At 41.9% G+C, this 26,305-nt stretch overlaps 1 protein-coding gene across 1 annotated transcript in view; it reads left to right on the top strand.

The window, feature by feature from the left end:
* LOC129624251 (ATP-binding cassette sub-family C member 4-like) overlaps window positions 1-26,305 on the top strand; it is a 195,433-nt gene that overhangs the window by 109,404 nt on the left and 59,724 nt on the right. The window contains 2 exon segments of the mRNA XM_055541911.1: window positions 5,892-5,971; window positions 19,098-19,248. Of these exon segments, the coding sequence (XP_055397886.1) occupies window positions 5,892-5,971; window positions 19,098-19,248 (231 nt within the window).

Here is a 26,305-nt window from a genome sequence, read left to right as displayed (position 1 = left end):
ACCTTTAAGTTCTTAAGCTAGGGATGTGATTTTCCATAAACTCTTAATATAACTTTAATTTTAAAACATTTTGATTTTGAGAAGTCTATAATGAAAGGAAAAACCATGATTCCCTTAGTTGTTCGTTAGTTATTTGTGAATCATTATTTTCTGTATCTTACATGGTGCACAATAGGACTTTTTTTTTGTAATCCCTTACAATAAAGCCTTAATAGCCATTTGCTAAATTATATGCAAAATGAGATTAGCACAGTGCAGAATTTTATTTGTTAAAAAACAAATTAGAAGTTTTAATTCCTTCTGTGAATTCTAGAGTTCAGCAGATCAATTCATCCAATATCCAAAAAATCTTATAATCTGTTTTACTAGTGGTTCATCTTGGGTTCTGTTGAAGAAGTATAATAGAAATGTTAGATGAGTCCTAAACTGCTAATTTGGAGAAGGAAATGGCAACCCACTCCAGTGTTCTTGCCTGGAGAATCCCAGGGACAGGGGAGCCTGATGGGCTGCCATCTATGGGGTCGCACAGAGTCAGACACGACTGAAGTGACTTAGCAGTAGCAGCAGCAGTAAAGATAAATGAATGTTTATTTTGCAGGATGGTTTAAGAGCCCATTTGTTGTGTGGCATATGAAACATCCAACAGATAAAACATGTTGAAATGTTTTTGACAGGTTGTTGGAATGTTGGCTGTGTTACATGGTGTTAAGCTTAAATGGTGTTAAGAAGGACCTTCTTCCAGGAACATCTGTAAAGGAGACAGGCTGTGTGTGTCTTTGTTTCATTGCCCATTCGTTTCTGGGACCACAGAGCTCTGACATGCGTTAATACCTTGAGGTTTACCTAAATGGTAATGGAAAATTAGTTAAAACACAAGATCAGTTAAATGTATACATCCTCCTCAATAAAATCTGCTCTCTAGTTTTGCAATGGACTTTTGGTTATATTTAAGCGGTCTTGTGGTATGTGGCAGGTGGATCTTCAGTGTTAAGGAAGAGTGTCCCTGAAGGTTTCCTAGTGGTTGCTTCCTCTACCATGAGGCCTTTGACCTGTCTTTCTTCAGAGAGTACCCTCCTGACCTGGGTTCCTCTGAAGGGTTAGTTCATCAGTGGACATGCCCACGCTGTTCAGGTGGTTAGACTTGTGCTGAGGCCCAAGGTGGCTTTGTTTTTTTGCAAGTGATGATTGACAGGACCTGTCAATCAGGGATTGTTTCTGGGACAGGCAGGAATGAGGGCTGGAGGGAGGATAGGAATAAGCTCAGCCTGGTCATCAACTAGCTGTGTGACCAAGGATAAAGCAGGTAGATACTACTGGGCAGGCAAATCTCCAGGCAGGATGGTGCCATGGTTATAATTATGGATTCTAGAACCAGCTGTCTCGGTTCAGTCCTGTTGCTAGTTACTAATAGTAGTAGCCAGTTATAGTTACTTTAATCTTTATGTATGTGCTAGTTATTTCATTTCTCTGTGTCTCAATTTTCTAACCTGTAAAATATGAGGATACTGTTAACACACTAGCAAAGACTAGAGGTTGCTTCAAGAAAATTAGAAATACCAAGGGAACATTTCAAGCAAAGATGGGCACAATAAAGGACAGAAATGGTATGGACCTAACAGAAGCAGAAGATATTAAGAAAAGGTGGCAAGAATACATAGAAGAACTATACAAAAAGACCTTCATGACCCAGATAACCATGATGGTGTGATCACTCACCTAGAGCCAGACTTCCTGGAGTCTGAAGTCAGATGGGTGTTAGGAAGCATCACTACAAAAAAGCTAGTGCAGTTGATGGAGTTAGCTGAATTACTTCAAATTCTAAAAGATGCTCCTGTTAAAGTGCTGCACTCAGTGTGCCAGCAAATTTGGAAAACTATGCAAGTGGCCACAGGACTGGAAAAAGTCAGTTTTCATTCCAATCCCAAAGAAAGGCAATGCTAAAGAATGTTCAAACTATTGCACAATTGCACTCATCTCTCATGCTAGCAAATAATGCTCAAAATTCTCCAAGTGATGCTTCAACAGTACCTGAATTGAGAACTTCCAGATATTCAAGCTAGTTTTAGAAAAGGCAGAGGAACCAGAGATCAAGCTGCCAACATCTGTTGGATCATCAAAAAGGCAAGAGAGTTCCAGAAAAATATCTACTTCTGCTTTATTGACTATGCCAAGGCCTTCGACTGTGTGGATCACAATAAACTCTGGAAAATTCTGAAAGAGATGGGATTACCAGGCCACCTGACCTGCCTCCTAAGAAATCTGTATGCAGATCAAGAAGCAACATTTAGACCTGGACATGAAACAATGGACAGGTTCCAAGTTCAGAAAGGAGTACGTCAAGGCTGTATATTGTCACCCTGCTTATTTAACTTATATGCAGAGTACATCATGTGAAATCCTGGGCTGGATGAAGCTCAAGCCAGAATCAAGATTGCCAGGAGAAATATCAATAACCTTAGATATACAGATGACACCACCCTTATGGCGGAAAGCAAAGAGGAACTGAGGAGCCTCTTGATGAAAGTGAAAGAGGACAGTGAAACAGCTGGGTTAAAACTCAACATTCAGAAAACTAAGATTGTGACATCTGGTCCCATCACTTCATGGCACATAAGTGGGGAAACAGTGGAAACAGTGAGAGACTTTGTTTTCTTGGGCTCCAAAATCACTGCAGATGGTGACTGTGGCCATGAAATTAAAAGACGCTTGCTCCTTTGAAGAAAAGCTATGACCAATCTAGACAGCATATTAAAAAGCATAGACATTACTTTGCTGACAAAAGTCCATCTGGTCAAAGCTATGGTTTTTCTAGTAGTCATGAATGGATGTGAGAGTTGGATCATAGGAAAGCTAGTGCTGAAGACTTGATGCTTTTGAACTGTGGTGTTGGAAAAGACTCTTGAGTGTCCCTTGGTCTGCAAGGAGATCCAACCAGTCCATCCTAAAGGAAATCAGTCCTGAATATTCATTGGAAGGACTGATGCTGAAGCCCCAATACTTTGGCCACCTGATGTGAAGAGCTGACTCATTTGAAAAGACCCTGATGTTGGTAAAGATTGAAGGCGGGAGGAGAGGGGGACGACAGAGGATGAGATGGTTGGATATTATCACCGACTCAATCGACATGAGTTTGAGCAAGCTCTGGGAGTTGGTGATGGACAGGGAGGCTGGCGTGCTGCAGTCCATAGAGTTGCAAAAAGCCAGCTACAACTGAGAGACTGAATTGAACTGACTGATTCACACACTTTTGAATATCTCAGTACTGTGGGCATTAAAAAGGTTAATACATTCGCAACACTTAGCACATGGGCAGTGCCTAAGGAACCTTAGTGAGGATGATGACATGGTGTCTGTGAACTTTGTCTCCTGTGAAATGGAAGTAACTGCTGCTCTTTCCTGTTCCACAAGACTCTTATGATAATTAAATAAGACTGTTGAGGTCAGCATCATGTGTAGATTTACTCAGCACATGTTGTTTGATCCAGGCAGAAGCAGAGCATAGGATAATAAACTGCGCAGGGCCACACAGATCTCATCTTATTATGAAGCTGTAATGAGGAAATGATTGGAGGAGTCTGTGCTTTTATGGTTGTGAAGTTGCTCCACTTTTGTCAGTTAATTTGAAAACTACAGTCATGAAGTTGGGAGTATCAAGTGGGACTGGATTTCTGTTCTCAAAGCCTTTGAGTGCTCATGACCACAGTTAACCAGACTCTTCGGTATTCAAGACCTGTGGGTATCTCCAGATGCTGACTTATTTATTATTCAAGGATTTGGGATGAAGTTTAAATCTTCAAGGTTACTAATCCTAGAGCAGCTAGCACACTAGGGCATATCTTGTCTCCCCTCCTGTGTCTATTAACATGACTTCATTCCTTCAAGAAAATAGAAGCCCAAATGAGTACTGCAAAGATCGACCTAGTTTGTGCAAAAGGTTTAGGGGCCATAAATTAATTACTCTTTTAGTGGTGGGTATATTAAATTGAACCCTTTCCTGTGATTATTTTCAGAAGTGGAATTTGCAATCGATTATTTATGGTGGACTTTGTTTCTGGTGTGTTTTGTCATGAAGAGAAAACCACATATAGTAGTGTTACTTGTTACTGAGTTCAAGCTTGTTCTGCTTGGCTCATGACAGCCCATTAAGTTTTACAGACAAGGTGCAGAGGCAAGGAATAATAACTCTATTTGGAAAGCTGGCAGGCTGAGAAGATGGCAAACTAATGTCTCAAAATAACAATCTTATTGGGGTCTGGATGCCAGCTTCTTTTATAGAACAAAGAGGAGAGCAGGCAATGAAGTCAAGTCAAAAGGCCATTTATCTTGCAAAACTGGAGAGGGATGTGTTCATTTCTTCTTTTCTGCAGCCATTCACAAGTGGCCAAGGTCAGACTGTCTCTCTGTGAGCAGAAAAAAGCCACTTTAGTTTAACATTTAGGCAGAGAAGTAGGATTTCCCAATAAAAGCAACGAGTAGCAAAAGTTAAGTCAAAGAGATCCAACATGCAGTCAAAACCGGCTCCTCCTGTTACAGTTCCTCTGATCTGCATCTCCGTTATCTGGGGCCAGTGTCCTGAGCTTTCTCATCCTGAGTCTTCTCAGGGTGCACCAGCCTTGCAGGGGTGTCTGCAGAGTCCTGATGGCTGCAGCATCCTTTGTTTACTGATGTGACAGGTAGCATTTTATTTCACACCAAATATTTACTAGAAATTAGTTATCATAGTCTAATTTTACTGCCTTTAGGATATACTGTTGTTGTGGATTCTGAGAAGGGAAATAAAATCAACGATTAAAAGTGATCCTTACTGGATGCTTGGGGCTAGTGCACTGGGACGACCCAGAGGGATGGTATGGGGAGGGAGGAGGGAGGAGGGAGGAGGGTTCAGGGTGGGGCACACATGTATACCTGTGGCGGATTCATTTTGATATTTGGCAAAACTAATACAATTATGTAAAGTTTAAAAATAAAATAAAATAAAAAAAAAAAGTGATCCTTAGTCATTTAGTAATATTTCTGTTGTCCTGCCTACATCCCTCTGGTCTTCTTAGATGCTTATTCACAAATCTGTGTTTGTCACACCTGGTACACCTCTGAAAATAATGGCTTACTACCCCAGTATTAAACTCACACTTGGAAATGGCTGGAATCCACAATTTCCCAAAATGTGAGGGGATGTGAACCATCTGGAGGGAAAAAAAATTACAGAGAAGTTATGTTTATTTAAAAAGTATCATGCCAAAATTAATTTTGATAACTAAAGCAAAATTAGTATAACAATCAGGATTGACTTAAATATTTTGCAGGTGTTTATTACTGACTTAGCACTTGGAGTGAGTCTTAGATAAGAGATCTAAAATGAGGGAACATTCTAAAATCCACCAACCCTTTCCAGTACTGCCACAAGATTTCCCCATTCTTTTGAAAATCAGGGCTCAATTTCAACTCCCCACCCACTGACATTTGGTGATATTTTTGTTTCTCTTTAGGTGTCATCCTAGTTTCTCTTTCTTTTTACCACTTACATCGCCTTATTTCATTTTATGTGAATTTGTAATATGTTAAATTTGCTGGTGTTGTTTAGTCGCTAAGTCATATCTGACCCTTTTGTGTCCCCATGGACTGTAGCTCGCTAGGCTCCTCTGTCCATGGGATTTTGCAGGCAAGAATACTGGAGTGGGTAGTCATTTTAGTCTCCAGATGATCTTCCCAACCAGGGGATTAAACCTAGGAATCTCCCTGCATTGGCAGGCAGATTCTTATCCTCTGTACCACCAAGGGAAGCCCCTAAATACATATGTTTTAAAAAATATTGTTTTGATTATTTCATGAATTGTTTCTCTTAAAGCTCCTGCCTGAAGAAATGAGTAATTTTTTATATCTTGTTCTTACAGGAAGAATTTTAAATCGTTTTTCGAAAGATATAGGTCAAATGGATGACTTACTGCCCTTGACATTTCTTGATTTCATCCAGGTAACGTAGCAGTCCTGTCAGAGCTCTCACAGGGAAAAGCAGGTGCCTGTTTCTCAAGGCCTTTTCACAGGGGCTAAGGGTGGGCCTTTCAAACTGGTGATGTGTCCTGTTATCTTGAGTCAGAGGCTGTGTTTGTAAGCAAGAGGTGTGGCTGTGATGGGGAGGCTGAGTTAACATGAGTAACACCTGGGCAGGAGTGGCTACACAGTCACCTCAAGGTTGGTCTGAAGCAGCGACATGCTGGGTAAGTGGTTCTCCCTCTGCCTTCCAGGTGTCTGGTGTGGATTCCCTTTACTGTGAGCACATTTCATAACAGAGAGACAATCATCTGTCACAGAAAGATAGCCTTGATAAACTAAATTATGCATTGTATCAGCCTTCCCAGGGGGCTCAGTGGTAAAGAAGTTTCCTGCAGATACAGGAAACACAAGAGACAAGAGTTCAGTCCTTGGGTGAAGAAGATCCCCCTGGAGAAGGAAATGGCAACCCACTCCAGTATTCTTGCCTGGAAAATCTCATGGACAGAGGAGCCTGTCAGGCTGCAGTCTATGGTGTTTCAGGGACTCGGACATGACTGAGCACCAGCACGATGCATTGTATTACCACAGAGGGCACATGTTTACTGCATGGTTTTGTTTGGATAAAGCTATATGTGGTTACTTACAAAGAAAAGATTGGTAAAAATTAGTTGAAAATAATACTTTAACAAGGACAATGTTGCTGTTTAGTCACTAAGTTGTGTCCAACTCTTTTGTGACCCCATGGACTACAGCCCTGCAGGCTCCCCTGTCCATGGGATTTCTAAGGCAAGGGTACCCCAGTGGGTTGCCATTGCCTATGGGATCTTCCTGACCCAGAGATCAAACCTGTGTTTCCTTTATTGGCAGGTGAATTCTTTACCACTGAGCCACCTGGGAGGTCCAACAAGGACGACAGAGAGCAGTTATTGAGGGTACAAAGTCTTTAAGCCAGTAATTTGATTCCGGGATCAAAGTCATCTCAGAAAATGTCCTTTGTTTTTATAGGCTTTTTTCTTTTCAAGGGTTGATTGCTCTGCCTTGAGAGCTCTTAAAGAAAGGGGGGAGAGAGAAAGAGACCTATGGAATACCTTCTATCTAGCCTCTGTTTTGTCTGTGAACTTGAGGTTCTAAAGAATGATGTTGTGTCATCTCCGTTCTCATCTCATTTAGTATCGTTGCTCACATGGGCTGTTTTTTTCTGTTATTTAATTCTGTCTACTTTTCAGTGATTAAGTTTGCGGGGAGTTTTCCTTTTCTTCCCAAGTGTTAATTTTGGAAATTAAATGGATTATGAAAGACTGCACATAGAAATGCAGCAGTGAACTTCTCAGTGCAGACAGCATAGCCTGTGGGCAAGGCTTCCACTGTTACCAATGTGAACAAAGCTGAGAGGCAGAGGCAGAGGACTTGTACTGCAAAGATGTCTGATTGTTTTCTATTTTGCAAACTTATTTTATAAATGTGCCATGCTGGGTTTAACTATGTAATTTATTCCCAGAAACATTTTTTTTCCTAAAAGCAGTGTCACATTTTAACAGTGATTATGAATTACTTTGAAAAGATTTTGCAAAAGGTTCTGTTTGTTTGCTATGGCAAGGCAGGCCAAGGTTGTATTTTGGCCATGTACTTAGCTCGTGGTTAGTTACTGGTCATATCAGAATTGTCACATATTTTTGCATAACAGATAGAGACAGGGATAGATAGGTAGGAAACATTCTCATTAAAAAGGAGAGAAAAGTCTAGTCTTACTGATTTGCAATCCCAGCTCTGCCGCTTGTAGTTCAATTATCTTGAAGTTGAAGATGTCTTGCAGGTCATTGGAAGTAAGAATCTGGTGTTTGAGTGGGAGATCTAGGATGAGTATGGAGCCTGTGTACCCTTCACTGAGCTGTAGTAGCTGAATCTGTGAGGATGACAAGATAGCCCAGAGAAAGGGAAGCATTTTTAGGGGCCAAGATAAGAAGACTCGATATCAGAGAGTAAGTAGAGAGAGAAGAGGGAGGAGAGGAGACTCACGGTGAACAGGGAGCGAGAAAGAAGGAGGTAGGTTGTCGAATCAAGGAAGGACAGGTCTGCTCAATGCAAATGAGAAGGTGAGTCCATGGAAAGTTGTTGGTTGATTTGGAATCAGGAGATGTCGGTGACCCGAGAAACAGGTTTCAGATGTGAGGAGGCCAGAGTGCAAAGGGCTGAGAATCCAGGAGGTGTGAAGGGAGTTGAGGTGAAGACAGGGTAGTCCTGGAAGGAGTTTGACTGAAGCAGGAGAGAGGCCCATCTGGAATGTAGGGTCTGAGGGGATGTTGCTGGTTGTCGGGGTGTATAGTTTATGAGTTGGCGGGGTGGTGAGGTGGTGGGTGGTATTTCCCTCTCTCCCTCCTTCCCTTAAACAAACAGGGGTTAGAGTTGAGGCCCTGAGGTACAGAGGTGACTCAGGCATGAAGCCCTCCCCTCATGGGTCTCCTCCAGCTTCCCCAGAGAAGGAAGACATCCAGAAACTTACCCCTTGCTCCTTGGGAATCCTAATTGTGGGAGCCCTGTGGAGGAAGTCCTGGAAGGCAAATTGGGTGTGGAGGCTGGAGGCAGTTAGGGAGCCTGGTCCAGGAGGTGGCAAAGCTTCTAGGAGGTGACCTTTGATCCCAGATGAGTAGGAAAGGCTGCTGCTGTGGATGCTGGGGCTGGAGGTGCTGCTGGTTCCTGTGTGGGAACCAGTGTTTCTATCACCAGCTGAGAGGGGGAAGGGAAGGGGCTGGAAAGGAGTTGTTCAGTTTTGTTTTAAAGGATATAGTTCATGCCAAGAGTTTCCAAACTCATTTTTGATGATTCTGCTTGTCCTTGGTGTATTTGATCAACCTTGGAAGATTCTTGATCATTTTTATTTTTATTACTTCTAAAGAGTCCATTTCATATACTTTTCCTCATTTAATTCCTTCTCTTTCCCTTAAATGATATCTCAGATAATTTATTTAATATTTTGTAATAGTGATGCCAAGTGTGGCTAATGAAAACCTGGGTTCTGAGTAGTGGGTCTACACACTTCAGGACAGAACATCTACTCAGACGATGTCACTCAGAGACCATATCGCAACAGAGGGCGATCATGCGTGTATACACCATCCTGTACACTGACTCTTACAGATACCAGATATGTTGCCTGTTCAGCCACGTTATATGAGTGGTTGGGCAAATTGGAGCTGTTTACCATTTCAAAAAGGATGAAGGAAAAGCAGCATAAAAATCAATTTATGTCTTATGATTCCACCTGGTAATCATTTATGATGGCAAAAGCTTTCAAGTACAGTGGGGAGCCCTGCAGTCTCCCTTTCCAAGCTTGAATCCCAGCTCTCCCTCTTCCTGTCTCTGCCCCACAAAGCCAGTCTCCTCTCAGTAAAATAGAGAAAGTAATGCCAACTCCATAAATGTGGGGAAGATGAAATAAAATTGTTTTAATGTTATTCTTTGCATTAACATCTAAATGCATGTTGAGCACTAAGTGATGGGTGCTTACTTTTAAAACACCATATGTGTTTTTAAGTGAGGAAAATTGTCTGATGACACTGGCATTATGTTGCATTAAAGTTATTGTCAGACACAGTTTCCAGACCCATAAATACCTTTTCATGTGTTTGTATTACAGAGATTCTAGGTTTGTAATTCTTGAAGATTTTAATGGACACATTCTTTTGTAGACTCACAGAATAAAAACAGTGGTTTTCAAAATTGACCATTGTGCACTAAATATTTCAAATTAATGTAATTTTCATGCAATTTCCCAAGGTTCCAAATAACATTGACTAAGGAGTCTCAATTATGTACAGTTCTTGTCACTGAAATTATCACCTCCTAGAAATCTTCCTACTAGTTAAAAAAGTGAAAATGAAAGTAAGATGTGGAAGTTAGAGTTAGGCATTTTAATTATCCTTCAATTAAAAATAAATAAATTTAAAAATACCAAAAAAATAGCTTATTAAATTAAAAAAAAATTGGGACTGCTTTGAGTATGAGAATTTGAACACAGCTGCCCTCAGCAAAATGCTGTAATTTGCTGAGGAAAATTGAATTCCAAAACCTCTCTTCCTACACACCCCTCATTCAGGAAGAGAAAACAACAACAGCAACAACAGAAAAACCAACAACTTGGCTGAGCTTAAATAACTTCATGTCCTTTTCCCTTTCATGGATCACAGCCTCATTGTGGCGAAGGGCTTGTGTAACTCAATGAAGCTGTGTGCCATGTCATGCAGGGCCAACTAATATGCACAGGTCATAGTGGAGAGTTCTGACAAAACGTGGTCCACTGGTGGAGGAAATGACAAACCACTCCAGTATTCTTGCCATGAGAACCCCATGAATAGTATGAAAAGGCAAAAAGATATGATACCAGAAGATGAGTCCTCCAGGTTAGAAGGTCTCCAGTATGCTACTGGGGAAGAGTGGAGGGCAATTGCAGAAAGAATGAAGCACTTGGGCTGAAGAAGAAATGATGCTCAGTTGTGGAAGTGTCTGCTGGTGGAAGCAAAGTCCAGTGCTAAAAAGAACAATATTGCATAGGAACCTGGAATTTTAGGTCCATGAATCAAGGTAAATTTGATGTGGTCAATCAGGAGGATGGCAAGAATGAACATAAGCATCTTAGGAATCAGTGAACTAAAATTCAGGGGAATAGATGAATTTAATTCAGATGCCCATTGTACCTATTTCTGTAGGCAAGAATCCCTTAGAAGGAATGGAGTAGCTCTCATAGTCAACAAAAGAGTCTGAAATGCGGTACTTGGGTGCAAACTCAAAAACAACAGAACGAACTTGGTTCACTTTCAAAGCAAACCATTCCACTTCACAGTAATACAAGTCTATGCCCCAATTACTGATGCCAGAGAAGCTGAAGTTGAATGGTTCTATGAAGACCTACAACACCTTCTAAAACTAATACCAAAAAAGATATCCTATGATGTGCAGAAGCTTTTAAGGTTAATTAGGTCCCATTTGTTTATTTTTGCTTTTATTTCCAATATTCTGGAAGCAACTGACAAACAACTAATCTCGAGAATATACAAGCAACTCCTACAGCTCAACTCCAGAAAAATAAATGACCCAATCAAAAAATGGGCCAAAGAACTAAATAGACATTTCTCCAAAGAAGACATACAGATGGCTAACAAACACATGAAAAGATGCTCAGCATCACTCATTATCAGAGAAATGCAAATCAAAACCACTATGAGGTACCATTTCATGCCAGTCAGAATGGCTGCAATCCAAAAGTCTACAAGTAATAAATGCTGGAGAGGGTGTGGAGAAAAGGGAACCCTCTTACACTGTTGGTGGGAATGCAAACTAGTACAGCCACTATGGAGAACAGTGTGGAGATTCCTTAAAAAACTGGAAATAGACATGCCTTATGATCCAGCAATCCCACTGCTGGGCATACACACTGAGAAAACCAGAAGGGAAAGAGACACGAGTACCCCAATGTTCATCGCAGCACTGTTTATAATAGCCAGGACATGGAAGCAACCTAGATGCCCATCAGCAGATGAATGGATAAGAAAGCTGTGGTACATATACACAATGGAGTATTACTCAGCCATTAAAAAGAATACATTTGAAGCAGTTCTAATGAGGTGGATGAAACTGGAGCCTATTATACAGAGTGAAGTAAGCCAGAAAGAAAAACACCAATACAGTATACTAACGCATATATATGGAATTTAGAAAGATGGTAACAATAACCCTGTGTACGAGACAGCAAAAGAGACACTGATGTATAGAACAATCTTATGGACTCTGTGGGAGAGGGAGAGGGTGGGAAGATTTGGGAGAATGGCATTGAAACATGTAAAATATCATGTATGAAACGAGTTGCCAGTCCAGGTTCGATGCACGATACTGGATGCTTGGGGCTGGTGCACTGGGACGACCCAGAGGGATGGAATGGGGAGGGAGGAGGGAGGAGGGTTCAGGATGGGGAACACATGTAAACCTGTGGCGGATTCATTTTGATATTTGGCAAATCTAATACAGTTATGTAAAGTTTAAAAATAAAATAAAATTAAAAAAAAAAAACATCAGCTTACTCTACAAAAAAAAAAAAAAAAAAAAAAAAAAAGATATCCTATTCATTATAGGGAATTGGAGTGTAAAAGTACGAAATCAAGAGATACCTGGAATAATAGGCAAGTTTGGCCTTTAGTGTGCAAAATGAAGCAGGGAAAAGGCTAAATGAGTTTTGTCAAGAGAATACACTGGTTGTAGCAAACACCCTCTTCTGGCTAAACAGGGGACCGTTCTACACGTGGACATCAAGGAATGATCAATACTGAAATCAGATTGATTATGTCCTTTTCAGCCAAAGATGGAGAAGCTCTATATGGTTAGCAAGAACAAGACCTGAAACTAACTGTGGCTCTGATCATCAGCTCCTTATTGCAAAATTCAGGCTTAAACTGAAGAAAGTTGGGAAAACCAATAGGCCATTCATGTTTGACCTAAATCAAATCCTTTACGGTTATACAATGGAGGTGACGAACAGATTCAAGGGATTAGATCTGGTAGACAGAGTGCCTGAAAACCTATGAACAGAATGCTCTGCAGCTGTTGCTGCTTAGTCGCTAAGTTGTGTTCAACAATTTGTAACCCCATGGACTGTAGCCCTCCAGGCTCCTCTGTCCAGGGGTTTCCCAGGCAAGAATACTGGAATGGGTTGCTGTTTCCTTCTCCGTAGGATCTTCCCGATCCAGTGATCAAACCTGCATCTCCTGCATTGGCAGGCAGATTCTTCACCACTGAGTCACCAGGGAGCCTAGCAAGCACTTTTAGGATCTTTTAATGATCATTAGAACTGGACATGGAACAACAGACTGGTTCCAAATAGGAAAAGGAGTACGTCAAGGCTGTATATTGTCACCCTGCTTATTTAACTTCTATGCAGAGTATATCATGAGAAAGGCTGGGTTGGAAGAAGTACAAGCTGGAATCAAGATTGCCAGGAGAAATACCAATGACCTCAGATATGCAGAGGACACCACCCTTATGGCAGAAAGTGAAGAGGAACTAAAAAGCCTCTTGATGAAGGTGAAAGAGGAGAGTGAAAAAGTTGGCTTAAAACTCAACATTTAGAAATCAAAGATCATGGCATCTGGTCCCATCACTTCATGGGAAATAGATGGGGAAACAGTGGAAACAGTGTCAGACTTTATTTTTGGGGGTTCCAAAATCACTGCAGATGGTGACTGCAGCCATGAAATTAAAAGATGCTTACTTCTTGGAAGAAAAGTTATGACCAACCTAGATAGCATATTCAAAAGCAGAGACATTACTTTGCCAACTAAGGTCCATCTAGTCAAGGCTATGGTTTTTCCAGTGGTCATGTATCGATGTGAGAGTTGGACTGTGAAGAAGGCTGAGCGCCGAAGAATTGATGCATTTGAACTGTCGTGTTGGAGAAGACTCTTGGGAGTCCCTTGGACTGCAAGGAGATCCAACCAGTCCATTTTAAAGGAGGTCAGTCCTGGGTGTTCTTTGGAAGGACTGATGCTAAAGCTGAAATTCCAATACTTTGGCCACCTCATGCGAAGAGTTGACTCATTGGAAAAGACTCTGATTCTGGGAGAGATTGGGGGCAGGAGAAGGGGATGACAGAGGATGAGATGTTTGGATGGCATCACGGACTCAATGGACGTGAGTTTGAGTGAACTCTGGGAGTTCATGATGGACAGGGAGGCCTGGCGTGCTGCAATTCATGGGGTGGCAAAGAGTTGGACATGACTGAGCGACTTAATTGAACGGAATGATCATTCTGCTCTCTGAACTGAACAGGCTGTTATTCCCTAATTAGCTGGGAATCTAGAACTGGTCCCCTCATGGGAGAGGCCACATATGACCACAAGAAACCCAACAGCTAGAAAATGCAGACAGAAGGGCAAATATATAAAAGAGGAATATAATTTAGATATTAATTTTTTAAATGTGAATTTCATCTCTATATGTTTTAGTTTCAGGCAGAAATTAAAAGAAAAGACTTGGGGTCATAATGACTGAATTGTTTGAATTTGGGCAAATCAATAAGCCTCTCTGAGCGTCAGTTTCCTGCTTTTAAATGGAGAGCAAAATCCTTCATCGTGTTGATGTAAGAAAGAGATTACATAAAGCCTGTGAAATACTTGAGATTGGGACTCATGGCAAGTCTTATAAAATGTTTTTTGTAATTGATATTTGAGAGCATGGGGTGACCATCACTTCTTTGCTTTTTGGCTAGTTTTAGAGAACTATGGAACTTCTGGGTTATGAGAAAACTTGTCATGGCCTCTAGCAATAAAGCAATGTCTTATTTTTCAATTTTTTTGTTTGGATAGGTTTTTAAACAAGACCTTTAACATTTTCACAAGCATTATTTTCTTTTCTTTGCTGCTTTTTTGTATATTTCATTTACAATTCATTTAGATGCCAGGGTGGCTTGTCATAAACAGCTGCTCACAGCACAGTATCCTTTTGCAGGATGAAAGGTGCTCATGAGACTTCCTTCTGTAGTGGTGACATGTCCTCTGCCTTAGTTATCCTGACATCCTAACAAGGCTGCTTGCTTCCAACAAGAATGCCAACCTGAGGACCCAGTTGAATTTTCTGAGATTCACGAGTTTAGAAAATCTAGATTTTGTCCTTCCACTGGTATCAATATACCAGTTCATGGTGTAAGAAATAGAAACTGTCAAATTGTTCTCTTTGGATTATATTGAAAAATCTGGTTTGGTTTTGTTGATTCAGAGGTCCATCACTTTTTCCCTTAGTCTCCCATAAATACTTAGTAGTGTCAAAACGGTAAGTCTTCACTAAGACAAAGGATAACTTGAAAGATAAAGACATATGGAAAAGGAAAAGAAATGTCTCTTTAAAAAAATTAAAAAAGGAAAGAACCATCTCAAAAAATGTTACTTACTGCCATGTCCCTAAGTTTATCAGTCCTTGGAAGGCCTACAGTGGGGAGGATAATACAGAGAGGACAAAAATTGTAGTAGGCATGAAGTTTATCAGTCATATTATTTTAAAAGTGCATCTTCAAACAAAATAGACCTCCGAAATGATTTTCACTGTGACCAAAGGAAAGCCACAGTCACTTTGGTACATGTGACATCATCACCTCATCTAGGAAAAGTAGCACCTGCTCTGATATGTCTGTAGATAATAGTAAGCTGTTCTAGTGGTTAGAATGAGTGGTCTCTTAGGGCTCAACTTCATGAGATTCTTAATATTTGGGGAGCTCATAAATCTATGAATATCTCATCCCTCCTCCCCTGGCTGCTGGCATGCAGAGCACACTGGAGGGTGGTGATGATGGAGTTGGGGTTTCAGTTTGTTATGTTTGAACTGGTTAACACTTTATGTACATGACATAAAGTGTAATGTACATCATTTAATTCTTACCACCATTCTTTTATGTTTTTGGTATATCCCAGGTTTTACTAAGATTGAGAGTGGGTGTAGATTCTTACCCTCCCTGTTAATAATATTCAGGAAGTTTAGCCCTAAACCCTGTCTCAGCACAATACTGGGCTAGTGGAATTTCCCCTCCAGATATAGGCTGTCATTCTCTACAAACTAAATAATTTTTATGAATTGTGAAAAATCATAATTTTCTCTCAAGTGAAAGATTTCATCTAAAAAATTTTTTAACACATATTTTCATGTGGATTCATAGACTTTGGTTAGAATTTCCCAAATGGTATGTATGTTCCAAATGGGAAATATTTAAAAATAATGATTCTCCTTACTTGGGATGCATCAGGACTTGAGTCACTTGCTTCTGGGTCAATATACTTTTTTTTATATACCCATCATTGTCTCTGTGACTGTGAGACAGAGGTTCAGAAGCACTGGCTATGTTGATGTGGTCCATCAGATGGGCCTGAAGTCCAACCAGGAAATTAGGTGTGTAGCTTGAATTTGGCTTTTTGGAATTCTTGGGCATGTAGGAGAAAGAAATGAGGTTGGCTTTAAGGAAGAGATGTTTATTGCACCAGAATCATTTGTTTCCTTCTTCAAATGACTTTTTGCTTAGATACTATTTTCCTCTTCTGGCAACTTCTACAGAGGGCTTGCAATAGCTGGCAATAAAAGATTCATATATGTATACATATACCTGTAAACCCGTACCCAAATATGTATATATAAATAATATTCAGTCCATAATGTGGAAGGCAATGGCAACCCACTCCAGTACTCTTGCCTGGAAAATCCCAGGGATGGAGGAGCCTGGTAGGCTGCAGTCCATGGAGTCGCACAGAGTCGGACATGACTGACACAACTTGGCAGCAGCAGCAGCATAGTATTACCTATAAGTAGATGTTAGAGACATCCTCTTTTAATTGCTTCAGAATTCAGGGGCATGGACTCGGAAGGATGTAAGCTAACCTCGGAGCTTCTGAGAGCATTAGTAATGAGTCTTCAATGCATACCTAAGGCAAATGCATTGGCTCAGCTTCTGTGGAGCCCTTCATTTTGATTTTCCTCTGCTTCCCAGGTTATATGACAGGCTGGGTTAGTCTTAAAAGGCCCTCACCTGTGAAGAGCCAGATTATTGGAACTGATGAATATTACACATCAAATGGTGTGAGTCTGCTAAAAAAGTTGTAATTTGGATTTTTGATTGACATTTTAGTAGATTTTTTTGACAACCAACAATTGCAAGCCAGGTGACTTAAGACCAGACATAGAAGGAGTTGGCAGGACCCCTCCCCATGAGCATGAAAGTTGTAGCAGATGGAATGCATACTTAATGCAGTGGCTGTAAACAGTTGTTCATTTGTAGGTCTAATAGAGTGGTCAGTCAGGCCTATATTTCTCCACTTATGACTGTAATGTATTCCTTCATAATCCCATCCTCTTCACTCTAGGTTTTATTTTGATACAACAGCAGATGTGGGAGAAACAGGAAAAGCACATGGGTCTCCATCCAGATAATAGAGTTTGGCTCCCAAGGGCTCTTGGACACAGAGTCACAGCTCTGGATGTTTCCTGCTCCTTCCAGGCTCCTCCTGCCTGCGCTGTGGCTCTGGGATTCCCTGAGTACAAACCGCTCCTGTCTTTCTCCTTGACCTGCAGTCATTCCTGGGAAAACGTAGGGCAGCCACTTGCCCTCCCATCTTTATGTCGTATCTGTAAATGAAAGTGAAGTTCTTACTTTTCTCATTCACAAGATGGTTGTGAAGATCCTCTGAAAAAACTGGTCAGGAAGAGCAGTGAAATGATAACCCGAGTCTCTGATACAGACATTACCCTCCTATCCCATCCCTCAAAGACGCACCTGGGCCAGCTGCCCTGGGTGACAAGGTGGGGAGGCCCTGGGGTGGTGAGCATGGGATGTAGGTTCTGGTTCTGAGAGAACCCAGAACAACCAGTGTTAACTCAGACAGGCATCTTAACTTCTCATCTCAGCTCCTTTTTGGTCAAAATTTCCATCAGTTCTAGTTATTGCCCACAAGTTATTCTTGCCACTCTTTCTATTGTTAAACTAGCCTGTAAAATTCAGACATAAGTTTCTTCTTAGAATTGTCTAAAAATGTTCCTGAATTCTTCCCTTTGTTTTCCCAGCACTCTCTGCCTTGTGCAGGTCACTATGGATTTGTATCCACCTGAGATCACAAATTTTGGAAGCCTTGGCCCAGACTGAATCTGCACATCCCCACCACCCCACCCCACTGTCATAGCAAGCAGATAACTATTGATTGCATTCTTAAAAAGTAAGGGTATCATAATTTTCCTGATAAAGATGGATGCTTAAATCAGCATCAACCAATGATTTTGTTTTCTAGTCTACCTTCTGTCTTTTTTTGATTGAGATCATTTCCCAAGATAGAATCATCTCATGGGATAATGTGATGGTTAAGAGAACATTCATGGAACTCAGCACAGTGTCTTACAGACAGTAGACACATGGTAAATGGGATCTGCTGTTGTTATAATCATTAGCTGTTGGAATAGGCATTTTAAGTACTTACTATAATGATAGAAAGATGGCTGTATATTGGGGGCAAGCTTAAATATGTCATAAAGGCTCATGACATGGGCTTCCCAGCTTCATGACTGAGGCTTTGCAGTCTCCATCAAGTTGATTTCCTCTCCCTGTGCCTCACTCTCTCCATCTGTAAAATGAGACAATACTGTTACTAGATAGAGCTATTATGAGGATTAATCAGTTAATACACGTGAAAGTTTGAACACAGTCAACATTTAGTATATGTTAACTATGGATAGTAAATTCTAGAAAGAGGAATTGCTACATCTGAAGGTCAGCATTTACATTTTGTTCTACTTTTATGGACACTGAATTTGTAATTAACCACTTCTTTTTTTTAAATTTTATTTTATTTTTAAACTTTACAATATTGTATTAGTTTTGCCAAATATCGAAATGAATCCGCCACAGGTATATATGTGTTCCCCATCCTGAACCCTCCTCCCTCCTCCCTCCCCATACCATCCCTCTGCTTTATCCCTCTATGCATTGCTTAGGCTTTTGCATTCCTCACCTGTGATACCTGCTCGCTCATCTCTCTAGTACCACCTGCTGACTCCTGACAGTTGGGATTGAGCTCCTACTCTCTGAACCTCAAATATTCATCTCTGTTAAAACTAGTAATGCCTGCCTCATAGGGCTACTGAGTGTATCACAAGAGCTGATACCTAGAAAGTTCTTATCATCGTGTTTGAGTCAAGCACTAAATATCATGCCAGTGAGTAAAGTTGCACAGTTGTGTCCGACTCCTTGCGATCCCATGGACTGTAGCCTACCAGGCTCCTCCATCCATGGAATTTTCCAGGTAAGAGTACTGGAGTGGGTTGCTATTTCCTTCTCCAGGGGATCTTCCCAACCTGGGGATTGAATCCAGGTCTCCCGCATTGCAGGCAGACACTTTACCATCTGAGCTACCAGGGAAGCCCTAAATATCATGAGGACCACCTATAATTTTATTTCTTTGGAAGGAAAAGCATTCCCTGCTGTCCCAACAAGTCTTTTTGAGGAAAAGAGTTTAATCCCAACAGAACAAACCCATTACAGTTTATCCTTGAAAGTACCCTTCATAAGGAGGCCTCTGTATCTATTTTTGCTATATCAGACATTTCTTCTTATGATTGGTGTTGTGAGCGTGATGGTGGCTGCAATTCCTTGGACTGCTATACCAGTGATTCCGCTTGGCATCATTTTCTTTGTTCTCGAGTGGTATTTCTTAAGGACATCACGAGAAGTGAAACGCCTGGAATGTACAAGTGAGTACCGGGGCTCTCAGGTTGGGATGATAGTGCAGGCTGGCTTCTATTTATGCCATAATTAACAAGACCCCTGAAATTCTACAGACTCTGTCTTCTGGAATTTCTCACAAGTTAACATTAGGTAATTGAATGTTATGGCCACTGTGAGTCAGTGTGGTTCTTAAGGCAAATAGAGCTGGTGGCAGGTCAGCTGTGGCTTTGCATTTTAGCACAAGGGGGATGGATGTGAACATTATGGTACAGGGACTATTTCTGTCTTGTTCATGACATATTTCCTAACACAGAGTATCCACACTGTAAATACTTTTCTTAAAAATATTTTTTCATGTAGCAACTAATGTAGAAGGAAAATAGACAATTTTTCTCCTCCTGAAGTTACCAGAAATGACAAGGAAAGGATGAGATTAGAAAAGTAAAGAAGACCTTAGGACATTTATATCAGAAGTGATGTATTTGAAAAATACTTTTTTTTCACATGTTCAAGTAAGTTGCAGTTGTTAAATGTATTGAAAAGACATATGTTAGTCACTCAGTTGTGTCTGACTCTTTGCGACCCCATGGACTGTAGTCGACCAGGCTCCTCTGTCCATGGAATTCTCCAGGCAAGAATACTGGAGTGGGTAGCCATTCCCTTCTCCAGAGGATCTTCCTAACCCAGGGATTGAAGCCAGTTGTCCTCCACTGCAGGTGGTTTCTTTACTGTCTTATCCACCAGGGAAGCCCTACTGAAAAGATAATCCTGTTATTTGCAGGTTTGCTCTTTATCATTACTAGTATTTGGGGTGATACCAAACTGTTTGTGTACCCCCCCATGTCTTAAAGCTATTCATATAAATGATGCTGAAAAGAATCCAAGGACACAAGGGTGGGATCTGTTTAGTATGCATTTAGTTTATTACCCCATTCAGCTTCCTAGATTTAGAATAACGGGGAACAGGGATTTCCCTGGTGGTCCTGTGGTTAAGACTGTGCTTCTGCTGTGGGGGGCACAGCTTCAATCCCTGATCAGGGAACTAAGAACCTGAAAGTTGCAGCCAAAACAAACAAACAAAAATAATAGAATAATGGGAATCACATTTTATGACTAATCATTCTCAGTTCAGTTCAGTCACTCAGTTGTGTCCAACTCTTTGTGACCCCATGAAGCACATCAGGCCAGGCCTCCCTGTCCATCACCAACTCCCAGAGTCCACCCAAACCCATGTCCATTGAGTCCGTGATGCCATCCAACCATCTCATCCTCTGTTGTCCTCTTCTTCTGCCCTCAATCTTTCCCAGCATCAGGGTCTTTTCCAGTGAGTCAGCTCTTCACATCAGGTGGCCAAAATACTGTAGTTTCAGCATCATTCTATTGTGCAGGTGATTACAGAGGATGAAATAATTGAATTTATCTCATTATTAATGCATATATTTCATCAATATTAAAACTAATAAGGAAAGTAGAATTATTATATATTTTTAAAAGTTATAAAAACTATAGCCAAAAAGTAAGGGAATATGTTTGTATTAGAGACCTCAACCATAAATGTGTGTGTGTGTTAGTCACTCAGTCATGTCCAACTCTCTGTGACCCCATGGACTGCAGCCCGCCAGGATCATCCATCCATGGAATTCTCCAGGCAAGAACACTGGAGTGGGTTGCCATTTCCTTCTCCAATGTGAATTTCAGTAGTAGCAGTTTAGTTGCTAAGTTGTCTCTGACTCTCGCGACCCCACAGACTGCAGCCTGCTAGACTCCTCCGTCCATGGGATTCTCCAGGCAAGAATACTCGAGTGGGTTGCCATTTCCCTCTCACAACCATAAATAATTCTTGCAAATGAACACCAACTTAACCTTCTAGAAACCAAGCCAAGAAGAGAAGAATATTGAGCCCCAAGTTTCTTTGTATATACCAAGTGGAAAAAATCTCAGTTCATCCAGTCAAAGGAGTTTTTTTCACTGTTGCCTTTGCATGTTTTGTTTTTAAAATAACACTTAAGATGCTTCCTTGGTTACTCAGATGGTAAATAATCTTCCTGTAATACAGGAGATCCTGGTTCAATCCCAGGGTCAGGAAGTTACCCTGGAGAAGGAAACGGCAACCCACTCCAGTATTCTTGCCTGGAGAATTCCATGGACATAGGATCCTTGTGGGCTACAGTCCATGGGGTCACAAAGAGTTGGACATGACTGAGTGACTAACACTTTGACTTTTTAAAGAGATATTTATTCTGCTGCTGCTGCTAAGTCACCTCAGTTGTGTCCGACTCTGTGTGACCCCATAGACAGCAGCCCACCAGGCTCCCCTGCCCCTGGGATTCTCCAGGCAAGAATACTGGAGTGGGTTGCCATTTCCTTCTCCAATGCATGAAAGTGAAAAGTGAAAGTGAAGTCGCTCAGTCATGTCTGACTCTTCATGACCCCGTGGACCGCAGCCTACCAGGCTCCTCCATCCATGGAATTGTCCAGGCAAGAGTACAGGCATGGGTTGCCATAGCCTTCTATGAGATACTTATTCTAATTAATTGCAAAAAGGATAGTGATCATCCATTTCATAAAAGCTATAGAAAAAAATTTTTCAGTCATCAAGAGAACCCGCTAAACTTTTGTAAGGTCCAGTTTTGTGAGGTGTTTGGATGGATGGGGAGCAGTAGAGTCCAGGTATGTGTGGCGTTCTGCTGATGTGACTTGGTTGATGGTATAACCTGGGAATGCAGAAGAGGAAGAGATGAGCTCCATCCAATCTTCTGTGTAGACAAGGCTTTAGACATCTTATGGTTTGAGGCTGCCCATGAAATGGGGTCATTCAAGAGTCTTGCTGAAAACCATCTATCTGGTATAATCAATGAGGGGTTCTTCCAGAAGGAACACTTGACAGAGATTTTTGCCTGAGGAAGGGCCATTTCCCATCCATATGAAAGTGGAGAGAAGGGCTCCTCCTAAGGGTTTTTTAAAAAGCAGTACAGGATTTTCTCAGTATTTAAGCTCAAGAGTCTGAGAACTTTGGCATCATCTCTGTGGAATATTTGGATTTTCCTGCATCCTAGTAGGCTGCTAAAAGTTAGACCCTAAATTCAATCCAGATATCCCCTCCTCCACACCCCTGATAACCACATGTGGTGGCCAGCTGATTAGAACTGTCTATGTTCTCTCTAGGTGGTGGGTCTGTGCCTTAAATGATGACACCACTATTTTTTCTAAATAGTAACTGATCATATGTTTTAGGGCTTCCCAAGTGGCTCAGTGATAAAGGAATCTGCCTGCCAGTGCAGGTGACACAGGAGAAATGGGTTCAGTCCCTAGGTTGGGAAGATTTCCTGGAAGAGGAAATGGCAAACAGTCCAGTATTCTTGCCTGGATAATCCCATGGACAGAGGAGCCTGCTACAGTTCATGGGGTCAGAAAGAGTCAGACACAATTGAGCAACTGAAAGAGTAACAGTATATCTTAAGGTCCCTGCTGGAGCCACCAGCCAAATGAAGGACACCTGACTGCTGTGACCAGAAGGCATAAGCCTGCTTCATCCTTGTGCTCTGAAGGACTACTAATGTGCTGAGGTTTCGTTTCATATCCTACTGCCTAACTGCCTCGGAAGCTTCAGTTCAGTTCAGTTCAGTCACACAGTCATGTCTGACTCTTTGCAACCCCATGGACTGCAGCACGCCAGGCTTCCCTATCCATCACCAACTCCCGGAGTTTACTCAAACTCATGTAAATTGAGTCAGTGATGCCATCCAACCATCTCATGCTCTGTCGTCCCCTTCTCCTCCTGCCCCCAATCCCTCCCAGCATCAGGGTCTTTCAAATGAGTCATCTCTTTGCATCAGGTGGCCAAAGTATTGGAGTTTCAGCTTCAACATCAGTCCTTCCAATGAATATTCAGGACTGATTTCCTTTAGGATGGACTGATTGCATCTCCTTGCACACCAGGGGACTGTCAAGAGTCCTCTCCAACACCACAGTTCAAAAGCATCAGTTCTTCTGGAATCTTAGGTTGACATTTTCATCTTAATGACATACTGGCAGCTAATTATAATAGAGTTTTAAGGGGCACATTTTTGCAAGAGTGAGCATAACAGTGGTCAATCATGGATAAGTACATAAAACCAGGGTACCATGTGATTGCCTTTCTTTAACCAGCTTTTTGATTTGGCAGTGCCTGAATGATGAAGCCCTATCCAAATTCTGTCTGAAAAAGTGCTGGGATCAACTAGCAATGTCTGCTACGAGCATTGCCAGGGGAGGGTTAGCATGTGTGTCAGATGTATTAGGACCATAGGTCATCATCGAGTCTGCTGTTTTAAAGAGTTCTTATACTAGATTACCAGGAACTTTGTTCAACCTCGGGTGCTTAATAAGATGTGCAGTAATGGTGAAGGCTGTTGGATGTTAGCTGAGTAAGATTTGATTTCTGAACATAAATAAGATTTTCTGAACATAAGTAACAGTTTGGAGAAAAATTACACATTGTCGCACACAGGCATCCTTAACTCTGATTATTCTCCCTCTGAGACACTGCTGTTGTGATTAAAAGCACAACCTTGGGAATCAGAAAGTTGGCTCTCACACCCAGATCTATCACTTAGGTGGGTTAATATAGTTAATCTTGGCCACTGATTGCTCTTACTCCCACAGTCTCTGGGGTTCTCATGAGGATTTCTTGAATCAATGCTTGTAAAGTACTTGCTGGCCATGACCAAAGGCACTGGAACCTTGAACATGGGGGAATCAAGACACTTACTCACAACTAGAGGTCTCACATGGCTTGAAATACAACCTGCAGCAGTGCTGTCAGCCCAAGGTCCTCCTGCCCAGGAAGATCTGCAGTCCTGGTGGGGTGTGTCCCCAAGTGTCCTCAGGGTTTAGAGAAACACAGGTGTCAGTCATGTGAACTGTAGGGTTACACGTGTCTGTGACTGAGGACTGACACCATGACTGTGACATAGTTGTTTCAGGATAGCGAGCTCAGTGCTTGTGGGAAAAGTGATACTTTGGGCAACACCAGAGCCTTGACATCCCCTCTCCCCCTGTACTAGCTAATTTCTTTGAAGACCCTCCAGTTCACTCATCCTGGCATCCTGCTGCTGCTACTGCTAAGTCACTTCAGTCGTGTCCAACTCTGTGCGACTGCATAGACGGCAGCCCACCATGCTCCCTCATCCCTGGGATTCTCCAGGCAAGAATACTGGAGTGGGTTGCCATTTCCTTCTCCAATGCATGAAAGTGAAAAGTGAAAATGAAGTTTCTTAGTCGTGTCCAACTCCTAGCGACCCCATGGACTGCAGCCTACCAGGCTCCGCCATCCATGGGATTTTCCAGGCAAGAGTACTGAAGTGGGTTGCCATTACCTTCTCCACCTGTCATCCCACTAAGCCCTAACTGGAATTTGAAAGAAACAGGATGGGTTTTCATGGGTCCAGATTCCCCCAGACTGTAACTCTTGGGCATGAAGTGAGGTCGGTGATGGGGTTTTGGTTCCCTGGTGTTCAAGGCTTAGATGACACCTAGTTTCTAAAGTCGACCCCACCCTCATCCCCACTAGAGAGAATCACTTGCAGCTTTGATCTCCTGACAGAGAAGCAGGTGAGGGAGGCCACGCTGGAGAGTTCACTCCAGGACTCTCCCTGGGTAAACAGCCACATCTGCGCTCTGCTCAGAAGCCTTGTCTATGATGAATAGTGTTGATGTCACCTCATTTGCTCAGAAAGTGAGAGCCTGGTTTTAGTGAGTTTTCTGTGCTTTCTGGAGCTGGACTCTTGGCATACTCCTGACAGGGTGATGGGCCCCGGAATTCACCTTGTCATCCCTGTGAGCACCTGGTGTCCAGACTGATGAGTTCTGGGGGTGCTTGGGACACGTGCTGGGCTGAAGAAAAGGCCTGAACAGAGTCCCTCGCCTTTATTATTTGGAGCATGAGGTCAATCTGAATTTATGTTGCTCTTATAAGTGCAAATTTATAGGAAGCTAAGAAGTTAGTCAGTAGAGTGAAGAGAGAGCAGTGTGGATGCTGAAATGAGAACATAGGCACACAACTGGATGATCAAAAGCTCCATGAATCACTTTCAGCTCTTTGCCTAAACAGTGTACAAAGGGGAAGTGTTAGATGATGTCAGGATTCAGAGATCCAGCAGAGCAGTTATGAAAACATCCATCAAGCTTCCAGAGTGGAAGTCAAGACTGTTCAAAGAATCCTTGGTTGTATGAGTCCTGTGGGCACAAGAGCGGTGCAGAACCAGATGCTGTGTGACCCGCACAGACTCCTGGTGCAGGTGCAGGGACAGGCCCAGGATGGGGGAGACGGCAGACTGTCTGCTCTCCTTTCTCATCTCGCCCCTCTCCTATGTCTGGCTCTGGTCCACTGTGAGGGATATACTGACTCAATCCCAGCCCTTAGGTTACTAATCTAAGGTAGAAACAGCACACAGATAGCTCATCAAAATTCAGGGTGGTGTGGATGCTAATGAGAATTAAATTTTAGAATACTACTGATTCAAAAATTAGTGAACAATGATTACTCACCCATGGAAAAGAATTAAATGTTGCCATTTGCAGCAACATTGATGGATTTAGAGAATATTATTCTTAGTAAAGTCAGTCCTGGATGTTCATTGGAAGGACTGATGCTGAAGCTGAAACTCCAATACTTTGGCCACCTCATGTGAAGAGTTGACTCATTGGAAAAGACCCTGATGCTGGGAGGGATTGGGGGCAGGAGGAGAAGGGGACAACAGAGGATGAGATGGCTGGATGGCATCACCAACTCGATGGACGTGAGTCTGAGTGAATTCTGAGTGTTGGTGTTGGACAGGGAGGCCTGGCGTGCTGTGATTCATGGGGTCGCAGAGAGTCGGACACCATTGAGCAACTGAACTGAACTGAACTGAAAGTAAGTCAGAGAAAGACAAATATGATATCACTTATAAATAGAATCTAAAAGTAATACAAATGAATCTGTATACAAAATATAAATAGAGACATAGAAAACAAACAAATTTACGGTTACCAGAGGGGATTGGGAGGGAAGGAAGAACAAATTAGAAGTATGGGGTTAACAGACACACTACTATTGTTATG

Source organism: Bubalus kerabau, chromosome 12 (assembly GCF_029407905.1).
Source record: "Bubalus kerabau isolate K-KA32 ecotype Philippines breed swamp buffalo chromosome 12, PCC_UOA_SB_1v2, whole genome shotgun sequence".
NCBI classification, from domain to species: Eukaryota; Metazoa; Chordata; class Mammalia; order Artiodactyla; family Bovidae; genus Bubalus; species Bubalus kerabau.
The sequence above is the reverse complement of the archived record's forward strand: the minus strand, read 5'-3'. Positions and strand labels throughout refer to the sequence as shown.